An 18,653-nucleotide genomic window follows, 5' to 3' on the forward strand; every position below is an offset into this window, starting at 1 on the left:
TTCTGTAAGGCCCCCGACAAGGACAATTAGTGCCATTTGGAGCCTCTGTCAGTGAGCTGCTCCCCACCACTTCCTCCCACTATTCCTGGCCTTCCGCTCCCCTTTCTTCCAGCCCGTGCCCTTCAGGTTTTTCCTCTGATTGTTCTGAGCGCCGTTTCCCTCCCCGCTGCAGTGGGGCCTCTTCACCCCCGTCTACAGGTCCCCGTGGCCCTGGGGCCCCTGGCTGCCCGCTCCCAGGACTTTCATCCCTGGGTGGCCCCCATCCAAGCTCCTGCCCAGTTCTGATAATGGGGTTCCTAGGTCCTTGTTGCTTAGGCCCTGCCCCCATCCCTGCTGCGCCCTGGCTGGCTCACCCACCTGCCGGCTCTTATCTTGTCACCCTGGCTGGTTTGCAGGGTGGGGCTGGACAGCCCTTATCCTTGCCCTGTCCTCCCTGCTCCACTGTCAGGATCTGGCCAAGTGAGGACAATATACGAGACCCCTGGGTGCCGTGGGCTGTCCTGATCCCTGCTGTCTTCCTGGCCACCTGTCAGCATTGCCCTTGGGTCCTGTATCTCAGCTCGCCACAGGACATCTCCTCAGCATCTTTGTCATTGTCCCTGCAGCTAGCTCCTGGTCCCACCACCTATCGACCTCCAGGCTGCTTGCCTGCAACAGGGCACACCGTAGGCTGAGGCTCCCCCGTCGCTGGGCCTGTCTCAGAACCTGTCTGCTGGTCAGAGGTGCAGTGGCCTCACGCCTGCTGAGGTAGAGCCATCTCTGTGGACAGATGGCCACTCACCACCACCAGCTCGGGGTCCACAGAAGACTAAAGGCTCCTCTGTCAGGGTGGGGTAGGAAGCCCCCAGTGAACTCCATCTTGGGTGGGTCCACTCATGTCGGAGTAGAGAAGGGTGTTTCCTCACCTACTATTTCTTTCTTTCCTTTTTTTTTTTTTTTTTGAGGAAGATTAGCCCTGAGCTAACATCTGCTGCCAATCCTCTTTGTGCTGAGGAAGACTGGCCCTGAGCTAACATCCGTGCCTATCTTCCTCTACTTTATACATGGGACACCTGCCACAGCATGGGTTGACAAGCGGTGTGTAGGTCCGCACCCAGAATCTGAACTGGCAAACCCCAGGCTGCCAAAGCAGAACATATGCACTTAACCGCTACACCACTGGGCCAGCCCCTCCTCACCTGCCATTTCACTGTTAAATCTCTTAAGTTCCTACCCCACCTGGCAATACGAAGACCACCCAGATCTTCAAGGCGCTCACAGTATAATAGGGGAGACCAACACACAGAGAGACAGTTGTGGAACTGTGGGCTCTGTGCTGTGTAACAGACACCCGGGCAAGGGTTGTGGGAGCTCTGAGAAGACCGGAGGCTCCCTGCTGGGACAGGAAAGGCCCCGGAGGGGGAGGAGTTGCCCCCTGGACTAGGTTGCTTTCTAGATGGAGGGTCTGGCTTGTGCAAAGGCACTGGGCCTGAGAGAGCCTGTTTGAGGAAGTGTGGGTGATTTCCTGCATGGCATGTAAAGCGCATGTGTGGGGCAGAGGCGGGGACTGGGGACACAGAGCTTGGAGAGTGACATGACCGCAGGGGCATCAGTGCTGGGAGACCCAGATGTTTTAGCTGGCCTGGGACCCAGCAGCTGCTCTCTGCAGGAGATGGGGCAAATAAATTCTTATTCGTGAGCAAGTAAGAATTGGAGGCAGCAAGGGGGACCCTTAGAAGGACTGGGGGGGTGGGGGATGCTGGGGGTGCTGGCTCAGATGTGGCAGTGTGGGCCAGCCGCTCTGGGGCCCAGGACCCAGCCACAGGAAGCAGCACTGAACTGTGGCCCTTCTCTGCTCTTCCAGACAGTCCCAGCTGTTCTTTGGCCAGTGGCTACCCGGGTTCCATTGCTCCTGGAGGGCAATGGCTCGCCCCGCTCCCAACCGGGGTTTCCCGGTTCCTGTGTGAGGTTGAGCCCCGCCGGGCCTGGAGCTGGGGCTGCGCCACCCGTGTCTGAGTGGGGCCTGCCCTCGGAGAAGCCACCCTTCCGCCTGCTGCAAAGCGGCTTCAGGGACCCCCCACATCTCTGCACAAAGTGGGGCCGGGCAGCCTGGCTCTGCACATGACAGTGTGTGGTGGGGCTGCTTTGGCTGTCACCCAGGCTCGAGCCCTCCTGCCTGGCAAGGCCCGCAGCGGGTGCCCGATGGCGCGGTTGTGGCTTGGGCCTGAGGACCTGTCCCCGTGCTGCAGACAGGAAGGCGCACATGCGCTGACCGAGCACTGCTGCCTGCCAGCCGTGGTCCCCGCACTCGACTTGTGTTATCTCATTTAATTCTCACATCAATCCCGTGGTGTAAGTGCTGTTATCGTCCTCGTTTCACAGAGGAGGAAACTGAGGCACAGAACGGTTCCGTCAGCTTTTGGTGTCCGAGGTCATGTAGCATCTAAGTGAAGGGCAGGGAGTCCTCTGGCTGCAGACACTATGCGGGACCACTCCACTGCAGGTCTCTTGGGGGCCCAGGGTGGAGGTACCCTGGGCAGCAAGGGAACATTCCCTCCTCTTCTGACAGTCATAACCACCAAGGGAGTGGAGGCAGGCCCCGTCCCTGTCCTTGCAGAACCCCCGGGGACACAGTTGTCTTCTGGGAGACACAGTCACATGAGCAGGTCACCGTGCACAGAGTACAAGTTTAAGGGCAGGGACACTGATGGTGGGCCCCCCCCCCCCCAGGAGGGAGCATGGTGGCAGGGGCGGAGTCCAGGGAGGCTTCACAGAGGAGGTGATAATTTGAGCTGATTGGAAAGGCGAATGTGAATGTTTGGTGCGCAAGCCCAGGGGACAGTGGCCCTTCCATGGTGAGGGAACTGGTCGGGGGATGGAGCTAGAGAGGTCCAGGGGACACGCCCAGAGGGGCCTCCCTGCTTGGCTTAGCAGTGAGGAGCCATCAAGAGGTAAGCTGGGGTTAGAGCCACCCCTGGGGCTGGCTGTCCTGTGCCGGGGTGAGCTGCAGGGAGCCTGGCCCGGGGCCTGGGCAGTGCCAGGCGGGAGCTGCCCCGACTCCTCCAGCCCTCCAGCCCTCCAGGGGCGAGTGGTCTTGGTTCTCTCCTGCACTGTCTTCCCCTCAATGGCTGTGGCTTTGTTCTGATGACCTCAGCAGTTTCCAGAGGGCAGGATGTTCTGAGCTTGTTGTGCTTCTGAGATAAGGGGATGGATGAAAGCAGGGATAGACCTGGGCGCCTGGCCGGAAGCGCCTGTGGACCTCTGAGCCAGCCGCTGGGAAGCAGCAGGGGCGGTCAGCAGCCCCCACCACCCCACCCCCATCCCTGCAGCAGACAGAGGGGCGGCCTCCCCAGTCCGGAGGGGCCAGCGCCTGGGGGAGGCGGCTGAACACTTCCTCAAGTCCGGAGGGGAGGGGGCAGCTGGTCTTTAACCCTCTGCTAACTTGCTCTGTGACTTGGGCAAGTTGCTTTGCCTGTCTGGGCCTCAGTGTTTTTATGGGTAGCATAGGGCAGAGGTGCGGAAGAACAGCACCTGTTTTGTAGGCCTATGTGAGGAGGGAAGGAGGTGAGGGATGTGACCACCAGGCCAGTGCAAAAGCTTAGGGCCCACACTGCCTTTGCTTCCGGGGGCCATCGCCAGAATAGGGTAACCTCACACGCTGGAAAGGCCTCGGGCTACAGCAAAACGGGCCCAGCTCTGGGGTGGACCCCTGATCCTGTTCCTAGCTCCCCACTATTTTGCAACTTCTGGTTCTGTGATGTTGGACAGGTCACTTCCCTTCTCTGAGCCTAAGGTCCCCACCAGTGTGAAGAGGGTAGTAATTCCTACCTGGCAGGTTTGGCTACTAAGGGGGAAGAGGAGGGAGCATTTGGTGGGAGGCGGCTTGCAGGGCCAGCCCTGACCCCACTTGACCCCTTTCCTCGGCTGCTCTTCCAGTGGGAGCGCCTGTGGTTCCTGCTCCTCACCTTCACCTTCGGCCTCACACTCATCTGGCTCTACTTCTGGTGGGAAGCGCACAATGACTACGACGAATTCAACTGGTGAGTGGGTGGGAGGGACGAGGGCCTGGGCCTCCGGGGGCTGGGACGGGGCTGGTGGTGGGGCTTGGGTTTGAGCCTCTCCCAGGCTGGTCCTCAGAGTTCTGCCACCAGCTCTGTGTGGCCTTGGGGGCAGGGTCCTCTGGGAAGAACAAAGGCTTAGCGGGAGCCAAGACCAGCTGGGGAGAACAGGGAACTCCTTCCTTGCGCTGCCATCATGGAAAATAGGAATGTAAGGCTGCGGCGGGGCTCAGTGCTGGGCTGGGGCCCTGGGCCCCTTTGTAGACAAGAACTCCAAGGCCTGGAGAGACCCAGGCCTCAGCAGAGGAGGTGGCCCCAGCCCCTAGGCCTCGGAACTCCCTGAGCAGGGCCTTGGGCAGCAGGCAGGCAGATGGTTTGGTTCTGAGACAGCTCAGCTTCTTTGTGAGCACCAGCCTCAGGTCCAAGGGCAAGGCTGAGGCTGCTGCCTGGGTACAGGAGGGCACCTGTTTCTTCCTCGCTCCTGCCTCTATTTCCTGCCTTTGTCAATTGGTGAAAGGCCGTGGGAGGAGGGGAAGGAACCCTGGGTTCTAGTGGGAACTCCTCCATTGACAGGTGTGGAAACTGAGGCCCAACGTCACACAGCCAGGTGGGGGCAAGCTGATGCTTGGAAGCCAGCCCTGCTCACTCCCCTTCCTGTGTTGTCAGAAGTTCAGCTCAGTGTGACTGTGAGCAAGTCTTTGGTCCTCTCTGAGCCTCAGTGTCCTCTTCTGTAAAATGGGGACCTCATCAGGCCTTTCTGAGGATGAAATGAGATAGTGAACTTGACAGGGCTCAAAGCTCCACCTAAACCTGAGGGCTGCTCCCTGGGAAGCTGAATCTGCAGCTGGAAGGTGGTCATGGTGTTAGGATTTGGGATTTCTAGGACTCTGGGCTTGTGGTGGGCCGTGGTTCTAGGAGTCTGTGATGATCCTAAGATTCCGTTCCTAGGGTCTGAGCATCCACTCTCCTCTGCACGGCGCTAGGCTGTGTCTCTGTTATTAATGAGCCCAATAAAGGACGCGCTGCTGTCCCGCTGCAGCCTGGTGAGATGAGCCGGAGCCCCAGCTGAGCCCCAGGGGTGGCCTCTGGCCTTTATTAAATACCATAAATCAATTATTCATCCTCGCAAGTATCCGAAGCACAGCACTGTTGCGGATAAATGGGACCTTCCCTGGTGGCCCTCGACTGCAGACTGGGCAGTTCTGCTGACCCGGCGGTCTGCTGCCTGGGAGATCATTGGGTCCGCCCCTCTCATGTACAGATGGAGAAACTAAGGCCCAGAGAGGGGCAGGACTCACCCACGGCCACATAACCAGTTACTGCCAGAAACACATATTGAGGACAGTCTGAGGAGACTGAGGCTCAGAGAAGTTAAGTAGCCTTTCCAAAGTCACACAGCGAGATGCAGACAGATCTGGGACGGGGACTTGAGCCTGACTGACTGTATCATGCTGTCTATGGAGCTACGCCACTCTGCTCAGAGGGTGAGCTCCCTGTCACTGGGCGGCTCAAGCGGAGGATGGGTGCCCGCCCTCTCTGGGAGGCTGCACACGGAAGGCCTAACCTGGGACTTAGGGATGGCCTGAAACCTGCAGCGCCCTCAGCCTGTCACCTCCAGTGCTGGGAGTCGCTGCTGGGGTTCAGGAGACCCTGACGCTCATGGTCCCCAGAGGCTCTGGGATCGTTCCTGCAGGGAGAGCAAGACCTGTGAGTAAGACCTGGCGGGTCAGCGCTGCCCGAGGAGAGCAGGGAGGGCCGTCCGGGCTGCTGTGGAGGGCTGTCTGCCAAAAGTGAGAGACAAGTGGAACCAAACATCTTTCAGGAGTGGCTGCCAGGAGCAGGGCCACCCCTCTTTGGGCCTCAGTTTCCCCAACTGCACAGTAAGAAGAGTGTGCTCAGTGATCTTCCAGGCAGTAGGTTTCCCCCGGAATCTGAGGCTGAGAGCCAGGGAAGGGTGCAGGGGCTGGCAGATGCCTGCACCGTCCTCTTGGTGTCCCCTCCCAGCCCGCTGCCAAGGCCCAAGACGGCAGCAGGCCTGAAACTGCCTGGCGCCGGCTCACATTCTCTGACCACCCTGAACAAGTTGCTGCCTTCTCTGAGCCTCAGTTTCCCCGGTTGTACAGGGAGGATGTGGGTGGTTCAGCCTTTCTGGAGAGCAGCTAAGCAGTATCCATCAGGAGCCTTAAAAAGTTCATTCCCTTTGGCCCTATCTATAATTGTATTCATAGAAGTTTATCCTAAAGAAATACTTACTAATACAGAAAGATACATGCAAAATTTTCATTTTTGTGTTACTTTGTAACAGTGAATAATTGGAAGCTATTAATGGCCACTGGGAGGAGGTTGGCTACATAGGGTACATTAATTCAATAGAAGACCACATGGCTATTGAAAAATCCCATTTCTCTGGATTTATACCGATGTCAGTAAATGCTGAGTTAATAAGGAGATAGTTGGCTGAGCACTCACCCCGCGGCTCGCCTCACGTCCTCCTCAGGAGGCCCAGGAAGTGCATTACTTATCCCGACATCCTTACAGGAGGAAACTAAGGCTAGAGAAGTCAGGTGCTACAGTTTGTCAGTTCTGAGACCCCGTATTTTCACAATTCAACATTGAAATTGAGATGAATGTCACAAATGATGGCATCTTAGAATCAGCGAGGCTTGTCACCTCCACAGGGTCCTACAAGCCAGTAAGAGGCGGAGTGGGGATTTTAACCCACACGTGCCTCCCTCCAAAGCCCACACCCTGGCCGCTGTGCTGTGTGCAGTGGGGCCCGGCCTGGCTGGTGTCAACAAACCCTTGGTAATGGTTCCTTCTGGGCAGTAGAACTACGAGGAATTGTTTTCTTCTTTATGCTTTGTGGCATGCCCAGGTGTCCGCTGTGAGCCCTTGACAGGCCTGATGATGGTCAGGGAGTGATGCCATCGTTACTGAATGGGCAGGGCCTGGCACTGAGCCCAGCTGCACAAGAGTCGGCCGGCCCACGGGAGCATCCTTGTTCCCTGGTGGAGGCCTGACCCCTGCCCCTCTCCGCCTGGCAGGTACCTCTACAACCGCATGGGCTACTGGAGCGACTGGTCAGTGCCCATCCTCATGACCACAGCTGCCGCCTTCACTTACATCGCAGGCCTCCTGGTATGTGGGGCCATCTCAGAGGGCAGGTGGCCCTGCTCCTGGGGGAAGGGAGACTTAGCCAGTGCTGAGCTGTTGGAGGGACCTGCCCTGGTCTAAAGAGGGCAACTGGCTTTTCCCTGGGCCTCTTGGGCTGCTGCAGCTCTGGGGCTTGGTTCCCTCGAGGTGGGAGGTCATCTTGGTCTTGCCCTTTCCTGGAGTGTGTCCCCTAGACTCGGTGACAGCCATCCCACTCTGTGGGCCCACTGCAGACTCCCTCTTACAGGAACTTCTGCTTTGGTTCCTGCTCCCAGTTCGCCACTCGCTCAGACTCAGGTCATTCCCCAGGCTGCACTCGGGGCTCCTTGGGGACAAGACTCAGGTCTGCCTCAGAATCCTGGAACTCCTGAAATGTTGACTGGGCAGTCCCACTGCAGCAGGGCCCAGGGACCTCTTGAGGGAGAAATCCTAGAGGAGGAGGAGCCTGGAGGCCTGGAATAATCTGGGGGGAGGCCAGGCTCGGGCTGGGCTGCGCTGGGCATTCCCGCTGCCTGCGGGGAGGGTTTGCTGACTGCTTGGAGCAGCAGTGGGAGACGGGCGCCTGGGGACCTGGAGAAGGAGGAAGCCTTCAAGTCACGCCTGGTGCCTGACCGCCGCCCTGTGGGTCCCCCCTCAGGTCCTGGCGCTATGTCACATCGCTGTGGGGCAGCAGATGAACCTGCACTGGCTGCACAAGGTAAGGGCTGCCTCCACGGGCTGGGAGAGGGGAGGGGAGGCTAGAGGCCGTCGCAGCAGAGGCAGAGCTGGACACGTCATCCCTCCCTGGACCATGACTGTACTTGTTCTAGTAGCCAACACCGAGTGCTCCCCGTGTGCCCAGCACTGTCCTCACGGCCCGGCCTATGCTAACTCACTTAACCCTCTCCCCAGCCTGTGATGTAGGTGCTGTTATCATCCCAGTTCGCAGTTGGGAGAACTGAGGTACAAAGAGGTTAAGTGACATGCCCAAGGTCTCCCACTTAGTAAGTGCGATTTGCCAGGCCAGGTCCCGGCTCCGCCCTCTGGCTGCCTCTGCCTCAGGCTCACCCTCTCCTCTTCATCCTTCAGCGAGCTCATTTTACCTCTGATCCCGTGACGTAATTCCTCAACTTAAAGCCCTTTCCGCCACTCCCCTTGCTCCCGGGATGATCCAACCCCCAACCCTCTGCCCCCCACCCCCGCCTCTAGCATTAAGGCCCTTAGATGGCTCCCAGCTGCTGTCACGGGACAGTCACCCTCAGCCTCTGCCGCATGAGACATCTCAGTCCTCCCAGCGTGTCTGGCCCTTCCCTGCTTTACCTCTCCACTCTTGCCTCCCTTCTCCCTCTTCTGGACCCTTCTTGGCCCTCCTCCCCCACCTACACAGGCGCTTGGCTCCCCCAGCCCGGGCAGGCTCCTCTGCCACAGTCTGAGCATCTGTGTCGTCCATCTCTGTCTGCCTCTCTGACCCTAACCCTCCCCAGTCTGGGAGCTCCTTGCAGGCCAGAATTAGCTTCACCCATCTCCATGTCCCCAGTGCCCCACTCAGGGCGGGGCCCAGAGCAGGGAGAGGTCATCCATCCCCAGCCTCAACTCTCTCATCACCATTCATTGCATGCATGGTGCTGAATGTGTGTGGCTGATGCCTGCTTTTCTTGGGGCCCCAGTGGGCACAGGGGTGGCACAGAGATGACCAAGAGAGAGCCCCTGTGCTTTGGAGGGAGGGCTGGGCCATCTCTCCTTTCCCAGTGCCTGGCTCAGAGGGGCACACCATTTAGGAAGGGGCAGAAATGTCCAGAAGTAACCATGAGTCCATGAGGTGGGTCAAGTGACTGTGAGGGGAGGGGCTCACTTCCAGCCTGGAGGACATGGAGCAGGGAGCAGAAGGAGGACGTGGTGAGCTCCAGTTGGGCTGTGTGGAGTGGGAGGTGCCTGTGGGCATCTGGGGGCCCTCCATGCTCTGGAGCTGGGCGGTCAGAACCAGGTGACTACAGTCCTGGACGGGCGAAGAGCAGGCAGCAGCCCCAGGTCCCCTCCCACCTTCCTCCGCTTGTCACTCTATCCCGAGGTCTCCTCTGGGCTTCTCAAGTCTGCTCTGTGAGGCGCTGTCTTCTCCCGGCTGCAAAGCTGACACTTGAAGGAACTGCAGCAGCTGGCAGCCCGGGTGGGGCTGTTCACCCTGCGGTCCCCTCCTCTGCCAGGCCTGGCTCTCAGCAGGCCTGCTCACACCTGCTTGATCCTGCTGGAGGGGCCCCTGGAGGCACGAGCCAGCCAGAGTGGCAGATCAGTGCAGGGAATCTTCTCCTGGGGGCAGGAGGATCAGATCCCTTTATCTGCACTGGGGCCAGCTCCCGGGGTGCCAGCCCGCCTTCCTCTCCCCTCTGCCCACTCCCACGAGATCTCAGCACGAGGAAGGGCCTTCCGGGCTGAGCTGGTCCATAGCTGGACCCACTGCCCCAGGAGGGAGGGCTCAGAGTATTCAAGTAGAGGCTGGAAATTCTATTGTTTCCAAGATTCTATCGTTTGATTCTAAGATTCTAAGGAATCCGTATTCTTTTTCTTTGTTTTAAACAATTTTTGATTATCTAATACATTGACATGGGTCGGAATTTAAAAGGTACAAAAAAGTACACTGTGTAAATGCCCCTACTATCTTTCCAGGGATATTTTAAGAACATACAAATAGACAAATACATTTCCTTTCTCCTTTTTCTGTAAACACAAGTCGTAGCTCACTATCCCTTCTCTTCTGCACCTTAACAAAATCTTTGGAGCACCTTCCCCTTCGGTACATTAAGAGCATTCCCATTGGTGTCCATCCTTTGCTCCTGTCCCACCGTCTAATCCCGAGTTCCCTGGCCAGTCCCCTGTTGACGGGCCTGATGGCCATCCCAGTTGCTTTCAGTTCATTGCCAGGACGATGTGGCAGTGACCTGGGTGGGGAATTGCTGGGTAAAGAGTGTGCACTTCTGTCATTGTGAGAATTGTCGCCGAATTGCCTCCTTGCCAGATACCACCAATTCATGCTCCTCAGCCCCGTATGACTGTGCCTAGGAAAACCCCTTTGCCCAGAACTGTGCGCACATTTCTTGACCTTTGCCTATCCGATGGGTGAAAATGGAACCTCAGTGTAGTTTTCCTTTGCATCTCCCTTATGTTGAGTTAGAATTGGCAACTTTCATCTGCTGGAGTCATTTGCATTTCCTTTTCTGTATGTCTCCTCATATCTTTTGCTCTTTATGCTGTGAGATTTGCTTTTTGCTTATTAATTTGCGGAGCTCTTTATAAATTCCTAAAATTAGCCCTTTGGCTGATGAACTACAAATAATTCTTCCTAGTTTGTCATCCATCTTTTGACTTGCTTTTTGTAATTCTGCCGTAGGTATTTTTTATTCTTAAGAATCTGTCATCTCTTTGATGGCTCCTGGGTTTTGTGTCAGACTTAGAAAAGTCTTTCCAACTCAAAGATTATACAAAAGTTCTTTGTGGTATCATTTGGTAATTATATGTTTCTCCTTTTTCTCAACATTTAAATTTTTTTATCTTGTTGGAAGTTATTTTGGGGTACAGGGTGATCATACTTTGTTCTTTCCAGATGGCTCCCCAGTGTCCGTGACCCTCTTGACTTATCCATCTTTCTACTAATTCGAGATGCCACTTTCTATCATATGCTAAATTTTTTTAATGTATTTAGGTTGTTTCTGAGCTTTTTACTTACTTTCATTTATCTCTCTGGTCTTAGACCAGTATCATACTGCTTTAAATACTACAGTTTTATATTGTTTCGATCATGACCTTTATTTTGAGAGTCTCTGGTCCCCTCTGAGTCCCAAGTAGGGGGAGGGCCGGAGCACAGAGGTGCCCAAGATGGCGTGGGGAGGGAGCCATTTGGGGCAGGCTGGGGGCTGTGAGGGGATCCGAGTGTCCACGTGGGGACCTTCCCCTCCTCCCCAGTCCTCCCATAGCTCCTGTTTCCCAGAAGCTGCTCCCAGGTGAGCCTCCAGGAGAAGTCCAGGGCCAGGAGGTGAGGAAGAAGCTGAAGTGGGCTGGGGGCTTCACAGGAAACAGGAGGCCTTTTCCCTGAGATGCCCCCCTTCTCCCAACCCCTTACCCCAGAATGAGCTCAGATGCCACTGCCATGAGGGGCTTTTATCACAGCCCCCACCTAACCATGCTGTCCCCTGTCCTAGCACTGGTCATTCCATGCTGCTCCTGTCCGTGTCCTCACCTGACTTCCCTCCGTAGGGGCAGCAGCCCCCAGCCCAGGCCCCATCAGCACCTCTGCTTGCATCTCTCCACATTCTCTTCATCAGCATCCCTCCAAACAACCGGCCCAGGCTCCACAGTTCTTGGTGTCTAGCCTGTGTCCCTCCAGCTGCGGTGTGGGAAGGCACATTCTTGGAGAGCATGTCCTGCATGTCTGGCTCTCTGCTCGTCATAACAGCCATGGCCATCATTTACTGGGCACTTACTCTACGTGTCAGGCGCTTTCCACACAGTATATCACTTACCCTTGTAATAATCCTGTTCACTTGATATTATGCCCACTTTTTAAAATTATACCGCTGGGGCTGGCCCTGTGATATAGCAGCTAAGTTCACGTGCTCTGCTTCGGTAGCCCGGGGTTCACGAGTTTGGATCCCAGGCACAGACCTAGCACTGCTTGTGAAGCCATGCTGTGGTGGCATCCCACATAAAATAGAGGAAGACTGGCACAAATGTTAACTGAGCAACAATCTTGCTCAAGCAAAAAGAGGAAGATTGGCAACAGATGTTAGCTCAGGGCCAATCTTCCTCACAAAAAAATAAAAACTAAAATTATACGCCTAACATTTAGTAAGCATTTCCTGTTTTGGTGCCAGGCACTCCCCTTGCATTTTCTCATTTCTCGTCCCAAACACCTTTTAGGTGGGCACTCACTCTCCCTATTGCACAGCCCAGGGAACACACTTTGAGAGGTTAGCGTCTCCCATTAGGCAGACTCACCGAGGGATGTGACTCAAGTGTGGCCCTGTACCCTGTGCCAGCCATCTGCCATTTGGACCACAGAACCCAGGTTCCACCTGCCCCCAGGAGGTCAACCTGCCACACCTCTGCATGGCTGGGCTCCAGCTCCTCACATCCCGGCACCCCGGCGAGGCTCCCTGAAGGAACGGATGTCCCTCCTGTCTCCTCCACCCCTCCCCCTGTCATCACGAGCCACAGTCCCACCACATAGAAAACCAAGGACCGATTTCTCAGTGGAGAACACTGGACTGTCGCTGGGCCTCCGGGGCGGGACTGATCCTTTCCAGTAGGTTTAAGGAATGGTGGCACATTGTTGGGAGTCAGTGCTGGTCCTGTGGCTTAAGGACACAGTGTGTGGGGGGAATCCCACAGACACTGAACATTTTAATAATGCTGCTGAGCATAATGGTTGCCACTGCAAAACTCAGAGAGAATAAATTCCTTAATTGCGTTAGGATTATGGGGAATCAGTTTTATTGCCAGTATTTCCACTAGTGGTTAGTAACATATTGTAATAAGATGCTCTCAGAAGCCAGCCTTCCCAGAGGCGCGCTGGGCCCTGGGCCGGCCTGGAGGGAGCAGCAGGGGGCAGGGAGCCTGCATGTTGAGGGGGAGTTCTCAGGGATGGTTAGGACACTCCTTGGGCTCCAGTGTCACTGCCGCATGACGTCCCAGGAGGAGTGTGACCTCTGAGACAGGCGGAATGGGGTTTGGTTCTGGATCCGCCCCCTGAAAGCTGCGTGGCAGGCAGACTCTTGTGCTGTCCAAGCCCCGTTGTCCTCTGTGTGAAACAAACATGGTAACACCTCACCTGGGACAGGACGGGAATAAACATGAGGAAGTTGGGCCAGGCACACTTGGGCCCTCATGCCCCTGCATTCCTCCCCTCCCCGTGTTCCCCGGGCTGGCCCGTCACAGTCCATAAAGGCCCCAACCCATCTGAGCCTTATTACTGTTTCTTATTGGAACATTCATTTCCAGGCTGATGGGCTGGGATGACAAACCTCCCAAGGAAAACTCAATCCTAGGCAAGAATGAACCTTCCCTGTCTGGCAGGGAACCAGATAGATCAGCCGCTGTCTCTGCCTTCACCACCTAGAAACTCAATTTAGAGCTGGGGCAGTCGTTGGCGGTTTCTCAGAATGGGGCTGCCTCTAGGAAAGGTGGTGCGGGCAGAGGAGGGCGCGGGCCCTGCCGGCAGGGAGATGCGCTGGAGGCGGTGGTGGGCAGGCTGTGGGGGCCTGGGTGGCCTGTTATGGAGCGTGGGGGCCATGAACAAAGGCCTTGGGGTAGAGGTGGGACCTGGGCTTAGGAGGCAGGCCCTGTAATGCAGGGAAGGTGGGTACAGTGAGAGCCAGGACTCAAGGGGTAACATGGGGGCTGAGCAGCCAGAAACCAGGCTTTACTTAGTTTCAGGGACCATCTTGCAGTGCATGAGGTGTTTCAGATCCCACCCGTCCCGAGATCCCTGTCCTGTCAAGGTTCCATCTCGCCCTCCATCAGCTGTGCTCCTTGCTTCTCTTGGTGAGAGGGCAGCCCCATAACACATTCAAAGCTGGAAGCTCAGAGGCTGGGGCAGGACCTGCCTCACCACTCGCCCCAGCCTGAAGTGCGGCTGAGCCCAGCCAGGGGCGCGAGGATGGGTCCAGGCATCAGGCTCCTGCCCCGAGACCAGGGCCAGTCATGGTTCTCAGTGGGGCCTCAGTTTCCTCATCTGTCATGCTGAATGAAAGGTTGTTGGGGGGACTGGGTGAGGCTGTGGACGACCTTCTGGGCCCAGGGGAGGCCCCCCATTTGCAGAGAGTCTTCCCTCCTCACCAGCAGTGAAGCCGATTCCCGGAGCTGCCTCTCCGTCACCCTACCCCAGCTCTGTCCCACCTGTCTCCTCTCCATCCTCCTCTAGTTCTCGCTCAGTCCCTCCTCCTTCGCTGGGTCTGCCTGTGTCTCACCGTCATCTCTGTCTGGCTGTCTCTGGCTTTCTTTCAGTCCATGCCTGTCTCTTTCCTGCTTTCCCTCTTCCCTGCCAGGCCTTCTTGCTCTGTCCATTTCTCCTGTCTGTCTCTCAGTCTCTCCCTCTCTCAGATACACTGGGGACCTTCGGGCTGTCCAGGCTCTGACCCTGCTCTGATCCTCTGTCTGGTGGCTCTTCCCCCTTCCAGATAGGGCTGGTGGTCATCCTGGTGTCCACAGTGGTGGCCATGTCGGCCGTGGCCCAGCTGTGGGAGGACGAGTGGGAGGTGCTGCTCATCTCCCTGCAGGTGAGTGGGGTGGGGGGTAGGGCGGCTGCTTCCCCACGACCCTCAAACCTGGCAGCACCTTTTTCTCATTCCTGTTTCTCCAGACCAAGGCCCAGAGGGGCCTGGGAGGGGTCCAGGTCACATAGCAAGTCAGAGGCAGGGAGGGTGCTACACCCCAGGGTCCCTGGATCCCCATTTCCTCCATTGGAAAATGGAGACAGAGTTGCCTGCCCCATGGATCAAGAGAGGCCGTCAGGAAATTGGTGACCAGAGGGTCTGGGCATGGCTGGGAACCAATGGTCCCTCTTGCTCCCTCCCACACACAAGGGCACAGCACCATTCCTGCATGTGGGGGCCCTGGCTGCCATCACTGCGCTCTCCTGGATCGTGGCAGGACAGTTTGCCCGCGCAGAGCGGTCCTGTAAGTACAGCTGGGCAGGACCTGACCACCCCCCCCCCGTGCCCTCCAAGTACCAAGGCCAGCTTTCCTGCCCTCACCTGGGTGATGTGGGGTCCTCACCCTCAGCATGGGGGGTTCTGGTTGAGTGGCCCAAGGTTCCGCGGAGGGTTGCAGCCTCAGTCGGCTTGTGTTTCCTCCTCTGCGTCTCTCTGTCTGTGTGTCTGTGTATGAATTGAGAGGCCAGGTTCACCCTCCCAGCAAGAATGGGGGCTGCCCTTGGTGCAGGGTCCCCTCAGAGCACCTGGGGCCTGATAGCTGGAGGGAGGAGGGGCCCAGCATCCCTACCCCAACCTGCCCAGGCTCATGATTGGGCCTGGCGGGAGCCCGGCAGCCCCCGAGGCGGCGCTCACGCCCCATGTCTGCAGCCTCCCAGATGGCCATTCTCTGTACCTTCTTCGCGGTGGTGTTCGCCCTCTACCTGGCCCCTCTCTCCATCTCCTCTCCCTGCATCATGGAGAAAAAGGACCTGGGCCCCAAGCCCGCCCTCATCGGCCACCGCGGGGCCCCCATGGTGAGTGCCCTCTGAGGGTCCTAACAGACCAGGGTGTGGGGGGTAGCTGCCATTCTAGGGGAGATGGGCAAAGACCCCAGGGGGTAGACCTTGAGGAAATGGATGTAACACATGTAATAGCAGAAACAACTTTTACCCCTTTTGAGGGGTGTATGGGAAGCATCCGTGAAAAGGCCGGTGAGCTTGGACAGACCAAATCCTGAACAGTCCTGAACACACCTTGCCAAACCGACTGGACTTTTACCCCGAGAGCCCGGGAAAGACGCAGGCGGGTGCTAGGCCTGGCAGACCCCGGCGTTATGCGTTAGGACGGCCCAGGAGAGAGATGCCGGGTGTGGGGTGGAGGCGGGGCCGACGGCCGGCCCAGGCTGGCCCGGGTGAGGCAGTGGGAGAAGCTGCTGGGGTGTGGGGGCAGGGAAGCTGGGTGCAGCTCGGGGGCCACCGCTGCGGCGGCCGGACAGGGGAACCGGGTTGAATTGGAGAGAGGAGGAGTCAGAGTCAGCACCGGCCACTCCACTGACGCCGCAACCCCACACAGACCCTCCCTTGAGAGGGGGCCCCAGGGCCAGGCTTCCCCAGCCCCTGGGCTGCTGTGGGAGCCCGGACTAATTCCCATCTCCTCTGTGCCTGGTGTCATGCTGTGCCCTGGGATAGCGAGAGGGCCTGCACCGGGGCCGGGAAGCAGGAGTTCGCCCGTTGAAGGGCCAGCCGTGAGCCTGGCGCGCAGAGCAAGAGGCAGCCGCTCCTGTTACCTTGGCAGGCCCCCCTCCTCTGGACAAATGTTTCCTCTCCCACTGCCCCACCTCCGCCCTTGGTTCTCAGCTGCGGCAGTACCACTCCCCACCCCCCAGGGGGCGCTTGGGGACTCCGTGGGAGCTGTCCTCGGTGGTCTCAAGGACTGGGAGTTCCACGGTGCCCTTGAATTTCAGGGTAGTCAAGGGCGTCCCTCCAAGTAACTGCTCGAAAAGGAGGAGTTGAGTCTGCTGGGGCTGCGAATCACCCTGAAGCCCACCTTCCCCACCCCCCGCCCCCCGCGTGTGGTGGGCCTTGTTGTGCCCACTTTCCACATAAGGCTCAGAGGCCCCTGCCCCTGAGCTGGCCCCGGGGCCCTCCCACCACACCCCATGCTGGTCCCGGGGCCTCCTGGAGGCAGCCAGCTGGAACGGCCATGGCTTTGGATTCGGAGGGACTGGATTTGGGGTCTAGGTCCGCCACATGCTTCCTGTGTTTCTGGGGGTTGCTGGTCCCCTCTGAGCCTCACGCTGCTGGTGTATGTGAGGATGAATTAGAAGCGCAGCCTTCCCACTGGCGGGGCCCCAGATTGTAGCTCCTCTTCCCTGCACCAGCCTGATTACCCACCTGCCTGCTCTAGAGGCCAGGGGAGAGAGGGTGTGCTGACCTGAGGCGGGGGGAGGGGTGAGGGGGAGGAGCAAGGTGGCCCCAGTATGGATTGTTTTGTTAGTAGAAAATATTTAATTTCTAATTATTATCTGATATTGAATTCATGTTCCATTTTCCTTTCTCATCTCAAAAATATCTTTTTACAGTTGAGTTGTTAAAAATTAAGATCCACATAGGGCCGGGTTTCCACGCCTCTTTCCCAGGAGGCCAGCACCAAACCCGGGGAGACCTGAGCTGAGACAGACTCTGCCCCCTACGGTCTCCGCAGCGCCTGCTGCGTACGCTCCTTCTGTCTGCCCACAGTGCACCTGCTGCGCCCCCACCGCGAGGGAGGGAGCACCAGTAGCTCTTGAGTGGTCACTCATGGGAGGCCTGGCCACAGGACATTTACAGTGAAGGTGGGCGGGACTCCACCACTGGACTGGGAGACAGGAGGTCCCCCAAGGCTGCTGTGTCCCAGGGAAAGGGGAAGAAAGGAGCTCACCTTAGAGACTGCTGGGGTCTGTTAGCTCACCTACGACTTGACAGCATTAGCCCATTTTATAGCCAAAGAGCCTGAGGTTCCCAAAGGAGAGGTGATGGCTCAGGGCAGTGATGGGAAGTGGAGCCGCTCCTTCTCTGTCAGCTCCAAAGCCCTTGCCATCGCCGGCTCTCCGGACCAGCCTGCCTCCCAGAGGAAGAAGTGTGTTACACGCTGGGGAACAGCATGGCCAGAGGGAGAGAGAATGGGCACGGGCAAGTCTTGATGGGGGTGAGCCCGGCCCTGCGGACCCTTTCTACCCCACCCCTTCTGCCCTTTCTTCTGTCCCGGCACTGCACCTGGGCCCAGCCCAATCCTTGGTGTGGTGCTGACCCCCAGTGGCAGCGACGGGTATGACAGGGTCCTCAGACCAGACATAACTAGGGGAAGGAGACTCTGCCAACTGGAAGGACGCTCAGAGAACGTGAATATATGTCCTGAAGGGGCAAGTGGGGAAACTGAGGTCCATAGGAGAAAGAGAGGTACCCGAGGTCACAAAGCTAGTTAATGGCAGAGTCAGGGCTAGAACCAGGATCGTTTGATGTATGTGCTGTAGGGTTAACAATTGTCATTTATTAAGCACTTACTGTATACCAGGCAACTGCTAGGGGCATTTAATCCATAACAGTCCAGGCGATGGTCTGTAAAGATGAAGTAACTGGTCACCCCCACTGAAACTCTGCCACGCTATCTACTCTCCTCTCCCCCTGGGCTCTCCACCTGGACTCGGGGAGGAAACCTGGCATTCAGCCCCAGCCCAAGACTGCCGTAGGCGGAGGACTGGTACAAAAGCCCTCCCACCCCAGTGTCTAGCTCAGTGCCTGGCATACAACAACGATAATGTAGCGATCATGGCTACTGCTTAAGTGCTCGGTATATGTCAAGCATTTATATAGATCAGCTCTAACTGCCCCTGCCTTCCCCTCCTCTCGAGAAACCCTGCGAGGCAGCGAGACTTAACAGGTGAGGAAACTGAGCCTCAGAGCAGCTGCGGGTGCCCAGAGTCACACAGCTACTGCTTGGAAGGGTCCACCCCAGCCTCCCGACATGGAAGATTTTCCGCTGGCTGGGGAGGGGCACCGCAGCTAAATCTCCTCCCTCCCCCATTTCCTCCCCAGCTGGCCCCGGAGCACACGCTCATGTCCTTCCGGAAGGCCCTGGAGCAGAAGCTGTATGGACTCCAGGCTGACGTCACCATCAGGTAGGGGGTGGGGTCAAAGGATGGCACCTCCTCTGTCCCACCGCATCCACATCAAGGTCTCTGCCGGAGGAGCCGTGGAGGGGGAGTGGGGAGGCTGGGATTATCCACTGCAGGGCAGGCCCCCATTCATGCAAATAAATCTTGTGC

At 57.5% G+C, this 18,653-nt stretch overlaps 1 protein-coding gene and 1 long non-coding RNA gene across 12 annotated transcripts in view; one reads left to right on the forward strand and one right to left on the reverse strand.

The window, feature by feature from the left end:
* The window catches only part of GDPD5 (glycerophosphodiester phosphodiesterase domain containing 5), an 85,844-nt gene that overhangs the window by 56,123 nt on the left and 11,068 nt on the right, over positions 1 to 18,653 (forward strand). For 6 of the 11 annotated variants that reach the window (XM_023645708.2, XM_023645707.2, XM_070273282.1 and 3 more), the window contains 7 exons: positions 3,916 to 4,019; positions 7,082 to 7,175; positions 7,828 to 7,887; positions 14,336 to 14,434; positions 14,741 to 14,834; positions 15,239 to 15,384; positions 18,424 to 18,506. In XM_023645708.2, the coding sequence (XP_023501476.1) occupies positions 3,916 to 4,019; positions 7,082 to 7,175; positions 7,828 to 7,887; positions 14,336 to 14,434; positions 14,741 to 14,834; positions 15,239 to 15,384; positions 18,424 to 18,506 (680 nt within the window). Of the gene's footprint in view, positions 1 to 3,915; positions 4,020 to 7,081; positions 7,176 to 7,827; positions 7,888 to 14,335; positions 14,435 to 14,740; positions 14,835 to 15,238; positions 15,385 to 17,410; positions 17,537 to 18,423; positions 18,507 to 18,653 lie in introns of all 11 variants that reach the window. The other 5 variants (XM_023645700.2, XM_023645704.2, XM_023645703.2 and 2 more) reach the window with 2 other exon arrangements.
* Positions 17,319 to 18,650, reverse strand: LOC138925035 (uncharacterized). The gene is made up of 3 exons (XR_011440684.1): positions 18,534 to 18,650; positions 17,893 to 17,946; positions 17,319 to 17,448 (listed from the first exon to the last, which is right to left on the reverse strand). It is a non-coding gene; the product is annotated as an uncharacterized lncRNA (long non-coding RNA).

This window comes from Equus caballus, chromosome 7 (genome assembly GCF_041296265.1).
Source record: "Equus caballus isolate H_3958 breed thoroughbred chromosome 7, TB-T2T, whole genome shotgun sequence".
Classification (NCBI taxonomy): domain Eukaryota; kingdom Metazoa; phylum Chordata; class Mammalia; order Perissodactyla; family Equidae; genus Equus; species Equus caballus.